Source organism: Frieseomelitta varia, unplaced genomic scaffold, assembly GCF_011392965.1.
Source record: "Frieseomelitta varia isolate USP_RPSP 00005682 unplaced genomic scaffold, Fvar_1.2 scaffold_579, whole genome shotgun sequence".
In the NCBI taxonomy this organism is placed as follows: Eukaryota; Metazoa; Arthropoda; class Insecta; order Hymenoptera; family Apidae; genus Frieseomelitta; species Frieseomelitta varia.
In genome coordinates this window covers 67895-76407 of record NW_025110344.1, presented here as the reverse complement: position 1 = coordinate 76407, position 8513 = coordinate 67895, and the positions used below count along the sequence as shown (strand labels likewise).

At 37.6% G+C, this 8513-nt stretch overlaps 1 protein-coding gene across 1 annotated transcript; it reads right to left on the bottom strand.

Moving 5' to 3' along the window:
• Positions 1 to 517: 517 nt before the first annotated feature.
• LOC122534193 (organic solute transporter alpha-like protein 3) lies at positions 518 to 6295 on the bottom strand. Its single transcript, XM_043664576.1, has 6 exons — positions 6002 to 6295; positions 3684 to 3879; positions 2488 to 2719; positions 2202 to 2358; positions 1709 to 1849; positions 518 to 1288 (listed from the first exon to the last, which is right to left on the bottom strand). Exons 1-6 carry the CDS (start codon positions 6090 to 6092, stop codon positions 1050 to 1052), a joined length of 1056 nt encoding a protein of 351 aa, XP_043520511.1. The 5' UTR covers positions 6093 to 6295; the 3' UTR covers positions 518 to 1049.
• Positions 6296 to 8513: the final 2218 nt, after the last annotated feature.

Sequence of the window (8513 nt, the reverse complement as noted above, 5' to 3'; positions counted from 1 at the left end):
AAATCTACGAGCGTGACGAGAAATAATAGAAATAGACTTTGTGGAATTTCTTATCTCGAGAACGTTCGTCGGAGGAGCAACCTAACAATAAGAGAGGCGCAACAGCAACAAAGGCGGCTACATATAGTATGACCGGACCTAGACACGTTATCAGAATATTAATATTCGTCCCTTCAGCCGACTTTTCTGTTGCCGTCCGCCATCTCGGTGACAATCGATCGTCCAAAGTGGAAACGTGGAACAAGAAAAATCGGCATGTCGCTTCCAAGGAACGCTTTCCGATGCACGCCCGTGATAATTCTCCGAGGCATGTTCGCTTCAGATAGGCTAGCCGTCCTTTTCGGGACTCGAAAATTTCCAACTTTGCTTCGCCACTTACTCACTTGAGTATGCATGTACATACATACGTACGTACGTACGTACGTACGTACATACATACATACATACATGCACACGTGCCTATACCTACGTCGAGCTCGCTTCCTTCCGTTTAAAATTTACAATTAACGATTTACAATTGTTATTCCAATCTTGTCTATGCTTTTATTACTCGCCGTATCAATGTTATGTAAAAACTTAAAACTTCACAGTTTCACATTATGTGGCCTTCATATTTTCGCAACTGCAGGACAGAGTTTGCTTCTGAGAGATAAAAAGAAAATCTTACGCTACTTATCTTACCTGAAATTCACGCAAATACGTAAGTACTTTATCGTCACTGTCACAAAATCTAACGCTTTATCATTAAGCCAGTCATAAACGCGCCTCTATATAATACATTCGAAGTCATAATGAAATGATATTTTTAAATAGCGGACTCTTTCGAATAGAACCGATTTCTAATACTACATATCGTACTACGAACCTACATGTGTATGTCCGTGATACGAGTGAACGATGAAAATGACTGAGGAAATATACAAATACAAATACAGCTATACATATGTACATATGCATGTGGATCACGACTGGGTGCAAATTGGTGGGAAAAATGTCGCAATGCGATTGAAATTCGTAAAGTAAGTAAAGAGAAGAACAAAGAGGAAATGTCACTGATTGTGAGTCAATGTCGACGGTTGCCGGTTGTTGGCCTGGTTGTTACTCGCCGAGCTGGCTCGTTCCGTGGTCTTGTCTTTCGGCCGATCTGTCGCCTCGACGACCGCCACCGTCACCGCCGCCGCCGCCGTCGCCGCCGTTTCTTCCTCCCTTTCCAGATCGACGTAATAAACGTACCTTGCCGCGTAGCAGAGCAACAGCATCTCGATTAGCATCAAGGCATTGTAGGTAACTGAAATCGGACAGAAGAAAGTGGTCGTTTCTTTATCTGGAAAGCCGTTACTACGAGAGCCTCGTGCCCTTTCATCGTGCTCCGCTGCTGGTCGCAGACCAGTTGCACCGTTGCTCGTCCGAGGAGCACCGTTGAAATTTCAACATTTTCGTATTCCACGTTCTCGGCTCGTTCGTGTTCTTGGAGTTCTTTTCTCGACTTGAAACATCTCTCACGTTGCCAATCTCGCAATTCTTTCTTCCTTTTTAAAACGACTTAAGGCAAAAAGATTCAAAAGCTCAACGGATATTTCTTATTGTTGAATTCTCAAATTCTACGGGCGTAAACAAAGGGAGGAAAGAAAGAAAGAAAGAAAGAAAGAAAGAAAGAAAGAAAGAAAGAAAGAAAGAAAAAGAAAGGAAAGAAGAAAAGAAGAGTTACCATTGGCATAAATTTCCGGCGTAATTGGTGGATTGCATGGAAACAGGCCCGTTTGCGGTAGGCTTTTGACGAGGAACGCCTGCAGCTTCGAGAATAGCAGCACCATCTGGGACACTGTGGTCTTGCGGTGTAGCTTCGCCTCTATGAAATTAACAGCAGGTCAGAAGCGTAAGTGAACACCCATGAACACCATGGCAGCAAAGGACAATAGGACTTTCCAGAAGCTTGGAAATTGCTTCCGTTCGCAAGTCCCGTTTGCATGTGCAAACGGAATGTTTGACGCGATAATCGAAAACGTTGAAAGAAACAAATCGTTCTGTTCTTAATTTCATTTTCGTTCAGGTTAATGTCTTTCTCGTAACAGGCAACTGAACTTTTACGATCTTTTTTTAGAGGGACGCTTAATTAAGGACGCGTTATTATCGCATGTAATTAAAGAAATGTTTTATAAAAACATCGCCCTTCCTCTCGATAAAGCATACGCAATTTTTACCTGCAGCGATTTCTTGCAGACTTTTCACGGCAACAGTCAATCCGTATATTCCCAGAAATATGCTCGTCATTACGAACGGTTGCAGATAAATTCCATATTGCGTTATAAGGGTTGGCTCTTCGATCGACATAGAGAGAAATACGCAATAAATCAGTCCCTAGAACCAATAGACACGACATCGTCAATGCTGGAATTTACACGAAAAATATGCTCGAAAAAAGGCTCGAAAAAAAAGCGATCACGAGCACGGACGCAAAAAAGTCGAGGTAGAAAAGACGGAAATAACCTGGATAATGGGAAGTTGCAAGACTGCTAGCCGAAGCCAGGACAAATTAGCCTCGGTCATCTCAAGATTCGGAAAGGGCAGACAGGGCCAGCAGCAACAGGGGCCAACCTGTAGCTTCAACTGTGGCGTCTCTGCCATCTTTTTACGCCCTACGTAGACCAACAGCAAATACAATCGATACAAACCAATCGTTAGGAAGATTTGTGTCACAGCTTCTGACAGCAACTGAGTTCTAGAAATAATCGAAACGTTGCTTGTTAAAAACAGAAATGGAAAGTACTTTCTCTACAATTTCATCAATATCAAAAAAAAAAAAAAAAAAAAAATATATATATATATATACACACATATATATGTATGTATACACACACGTATGTATATACATATGCAGCCGTGTACGAATTATTTTTATTATCTTGTCCGCGACCCGGCGAGTGCCCAAATTTAAAATTTAGATTTTCCCCGACCAAATAGAAAATACGTTTGAAACACGTTGAAAACATCAATGAGCGAGCGATCAATTGGTGACGATGGAATTTTCGTGTCTGCCTCCGGTTATCGAGGGGACTCATCAAATTTCGGACACGACCGGCGACGACCCGATGGCGACGATGTGATACGACGGCGCGACACGGTTATCGGAGCAGCAATTATCTCAAAGGATCAACATCGTCATTCATTAGCTACGACTCAGGGTTGCTTTTCTATTTTATATGCTCGTTACATACATACATACACGTATCTATCGCGTCTTTTCTGTCTCATCTTTGTACGTTCTTATCTTATCTTGTAACATTTCAAGGTTTTCATTACTTTTAATCGTAAAGTTATTGTTGTAAACTTATATGTAATAGAGAATATTGCGTCGAATATTGTGAAACAAATTGAATGGAAGTATGCAGTTGCTTCTGTGAAGCTAAGTCGAAAAGTAAATGACAAGTAAAAACAACAACAAGAGTTTTTAATACTCTTTTATGAAAGAGACACTTGCGAGAAACAAGTTGAATTTGAAATTTTTCCAAGCATACGTGTACGTACGTATGTAGGTATATAAATACAACTACATATAAATCTAGAAATAATTTACACTGCGAAACAATTTACTGTTTTCCCTACGGTAACGAATTCTCACTCTTCAGTATTTCATTGTGCATGTAATGCATTTTCCGATGGACGGAGATGACGATCACGTTTACCTTGGTATTCCGAGCGCCGTAAGACTGCAGACACTCGCCACAGGATATATCGAGAGTATCATGAAACAATTTGTCTTGTAGAATCTCGTTTCCTTTTGGTGGAAAATATTGTGACACGCATCCATGGCAAAGTATAACGTCAACGTGGACAGCATGGTACCGAAACTCAACAAACCTATACCAAATGCATTTAAACCTAAAACGGGAAAAGACATTGTCAGTGTGAGATACGTGAAAAATTACCACATTATGTATCGCAATGTCTTTACAATGTCATTGCCTTGTCCAACTTGCCAACCTGGAGGACAAAATACTTTTTTGAACAAAAAAATTGAATTACCAAGATTCCCACTGTGCTGTTTTATTTTAATTATAATTTTCGATGTCGCGTCAACTGAGAAAGAAATCAAGATCGATACTCCTTTATTCTTTTTACTCGTAATTACTCGTAAATTGTTTCCATTTATTCTGCGTTCGTGATACATTTTATTCTCATACTGGCCCTTGAGCCTCTGCTTAGCAGAAATTAGAATATATGGATTCAATTTCAACTGATTCTGGGCGTAAGTACAGAAATCTTGGCCTAACCCTCCGCCTACTGTGCCGGAGTCAGCAGTTTTGACCTGTGCTGGGAGTTGTTTGTGTTAGTGATCGCAGTAATGCACGAGCATCATGTGGAAAGACGAAAAAAAAATCAATTTCTGGTAACGTTCCGTAAATCGAAGAAAGAAAGACGTGTGCAGCAAATCGAAGCAATTTTTTTATTTCAAAGTTGTTTCATATTTTAGTGTTTTTATTACTGTTTTAGTATTTTAGTATCTAGTATTTGATAGTTTGTATTATTTTTGTTTTTTAGTATTTAGTACTTTATACCATTTTTGTATTTAGTATTTTATATTATTTTTGTATTTACTATTTAGATTTTAGTTTTTAGCATAAACTATTTTAATATTTTACTATTTTTATTATTAATTTACTGTTACTTTTTATTGTTATTTTTGTTCTTTTTATTACTTTTTTCCGTTGTTTCTATTTGTTGACGCAATGTCTTCATTGCCAACGAGCAATTTTTCTTTGTCTTCTTTCGTTCAATTTGCACAAGACGTTCCTGACAGTAAACAACATAAATGTATGGTAAATATGTTATTCATGTGACTATTACTTGCTCCTTATGCTCCTACATGTTCCTATACGAGTCGGGTGTCTGTCTTGTACTGTGGTTGGTACGATATCGATGGCGAGGACCTCGGTCTCGAGCAACCGTCACACTATGTACAGTGACATGTGGTGAGCCGTCCGGACGACCTTAAATATGCATTAGTGGGATATCCGTGTGAGTCAAAATGATCCAGCACCGGAGCGCCAGCTTCAGTAGTCGGAGGATTAAAACTCTACAATTTCCTTTCCTTCTCCATTTTCTTTCTTCAAACATGTATGTATATCATTTCGAGGAAGCGTACATTTCGTCATCTCAGTTCCGTTATGTAATTTCGTTTCGACACATTTTCTAAAGCAAAATTTAACTCGTTGCTTTTCAGTAAAAATCTCAAGTATCCTGAGGTTAGTAAGTAAGTACTTACATACAATAATCGTTTATGATATGAACGATATGAGCGATATGAACGATATGAACGATATGGACGATAATGGACGAACGTTTATGAACATTAAGTTTATAGCATTTCGTATATATCCAAGTATATACCTACTTACACGTTGCTCAATAGAACGTACCGTAATTGTTGAGCAAAACTTTCACCGATCGACACGCTCGCTTCTGCGCATGCTCCGTAAATCGAAACGCTTGAAAAGTACGACGTCAATTCGACCGAACAAAAATATTACGTGCCAGGACTAATGAAAAAAATCTCGATAGCATTGCAGGATTTTATAACAAAGAGAAAATTATTTTTATCGAAATCGGAAATGTTACGTAAACGTGTCGGCGTGCTCACACGGTAGAGCATTATTCAAAAACCCGAAACACATTATTCGCAAATTGTTTCAAACTATCTCGTGTTCTACTTCTTAACCTTAGCTTGCTGTATGCTACCGCTTACCTGTTTCTTTTCCATTTTCTTTTTTCTCTTTTTTTTTCTTTTTTTTTTTTTTTTTATCAATAAAATCGCATAAAAGCGCAGAAGAAAAGCAGCTGTCACGACATAAAATTTATTCTTTAATTACAGTTTCCTTTTTAAACTTTCACCAAACGCACATGCCAAATCGTGATCGATCGAGTCGAATATAAAATTAAATTGCAATCAAGCAGTCTTTTAAAACAGTCATTCAGTCGCAAAGTCGAGAAAAAATTCACTCACTTTCTATCTGTTCGATCGCGGATGGTACGTAATTGTGATTGCAGCTCAGGTTCCTGAAGGAATTCTCCAAATTCTTAAATTCCATCTCCATCTTCTGTATTAGAATGTAGTAGGTTTCCACGTTTAGAACGTGATTTCAAGCAGAACACTTTCGTTTTTTCTTTCTTCGACTTTTCGATCGACTTCTGCTCGTAAAACTCACCAGCAGAAGAGGCGATCTTACAGCCGTGACGTTTTGAATACGACAACAACACTAGCGAATATATGCAAGTAAGTATCTTAGCCAGCGCGGCGCGGCAATCAGTGAAAGTGAATTCCCCTTCTTTTACCTTCGTTTCATCGTATTTGCTACAAAGAATAAAACAAAAAGGAAGTATCTCGTCTTGCTATTGGTTCTTATCTTTCCGTTTGATCGCACTCGTATACATTGTTGAAGATTACACATTGCGAAGTTAAAGAATCAACAAACGAGTGGAAAATGTTATAATAAAAGTACAAGCGTATAATAAAATACGTACATGCGTATTTGTGCGTGATAAAACATACATATACGTATATGATTATCTTCTAGGAACTTGGAAAGATGGGGAGTTACACATTGGTAATGTAACTACCAATTGTAACTTCTTTTGTGTTTCTGCATCGACATTCGATCGCATTCTGATTGCAAATCAAAGAATAACTTATGCCCGAAGATAGGAATAACGAGACAAATCGCAAAAGCTGATTCAATTGTACATGGACGATCATCGACCTTTATTCGTTAATTCTTATTTATTTGCACGTATATGATCGACCAATAATAATCCAAATTTCTAACGTTGTTTGTTATTTAAAACAATATTAATTAAACATTTCACCAAGCGCTTCAGCCTATTGAGTAAAATAATTTGTATGTAAACTTCATTTCATTGTATGTAAACCGAGGATCCAATTTTACTGATACAATTAAAAAAGCTCACGAATTGAATAATGTGTATTTGGCTGATTGTATTTCGATCTATCCGTAAATAGAATTTGTAAATCTTCGATCGTACATTTCGCACGTAGGTGTAATGTACGATCGAAGAAAGCTGGAGATCCAATTTCGAAAACACAATTTAAAGTGTTCACGAATAAATTGCATTGATTAGGTTTTTTGCAATTGAAAACTTACTGAATTCATGGACATGAAGGGATTGGAAATGTCGATGAGAATGATGCGAGGATGATAATGTAGGAAGCGATGATGTGGGTAAGGTGAGGAAAAGGTTGTGCGTTTCGTCTCCGAGTCGCTGCCTAGACTCATCATCAGTGGGGTTGATGGCAGCGACTCCTTACCCCAGGACGCTTGTTGTTGTAACTACTCGGCTAGGCTGGAGGCCACCCATCCTAGCGGTGTTCCGTACTCTGTTTGCTTAACATCGAATATCGATTGACTTCGACGCTAGGCGCACAGCCACTTGCGGCTTGTGCAAGTTGGTGTTCGAAACTCGTACTCGAGGAACTATAGGTCGCTACAGTCTACACGACGGTGTTGCCATCTAAACTTGTCTCTCAACTCCGATAGAAAGGATAAAAACGAAAAATCCGATAGATGGCAGCACCTCCGCACCCGTATGAAGGTTTACTCCCTTAAATAAGTATGTTACAAGATATAATCAAGAAATTATACACGGATTTGGCGGCGCGCGTTATTAAAAAATGCGAGGTTAACAGCGGCGACGATTTAAAATGAAGAGAAAAGAAAATAAAATAGCGGATAAATAATAATTTATAACTTCAGTGATTAAGAAAAGTTATCAAGCAAAGCAAGCGGTCGTCATAAAAATCTTGTTGTATAGAAATTAAAATAAATAGTAGTTGTTTCTTGTTAATTCTCGTAATATATTTACTAAAAGAAGTAAACCTCTATATCCGTAAATAAAGAGTTAACAGAGTTAGTATTCCACTGTTCCATCGGGAAAAATGGTAAATAAATTTCGACATAAATAAAATTGGGCAAAGACGTAAATTAGGAACATAGTTAGAAATAAATAAGAGTAATAAAAAGACCCGTGAAACAAGTAGCGTACATTTTATTTAAACGTTTCGACAACAACGAACGAACATGAATGAACAATGAATAAAACAAATTTAATCGTTATTTTACTCGTTATTCAAAATGATTTCTTCAATATCTTTTCTTGCTTATATAAAAAAAGTACTTTTATACACACATTCACGTATTCATTTTTTAATATAAATAAATGATAAAATACCCATATATACATGTAAATGTATATAATGTATATAATACTAGCAATAGGAGAAAGATGATTTTAGTTGTAGAAATTTTTTCAAATCAGAGCAAATTGATGACAAAATAGTCTTCCGCGACTATTTAAAGTAGTGTACATACGTACATATACAGTCACGGTAGATGACAACTTCTTTTTTATGATAACTTGCAATATTCCTCATATTTTTCCTTTGTCGAAATTAGAATAACATTCGCAATCACATTGCGATACATATGTATGTAAGTAGAATG

Bases quoted from the DNA above. Each gene is read 5' to 3' on its own strand.
- LOC122534193 (XM_043664576.1), bottom strand. From the start codon at position 6,092: ATGGAGATGGAATTTAAGAATTTGGAGAATTCCTTCAGGAACCTGAGC. The intron at 2,720-3,683 runs GTAAACGTGATC...GATTATTTCTAG, and splicing joins ACGGCGCTCGGAATACCAAG to AACTCAGTTGCTGTCAGAAG. The intron at 2,359-2,487 runs GTTATTTCCGTC...TATTGGTTCTAG, and splicing joins TGCAACTTCCCATTATCCAG to GGACTGATTTATTGCGTATT.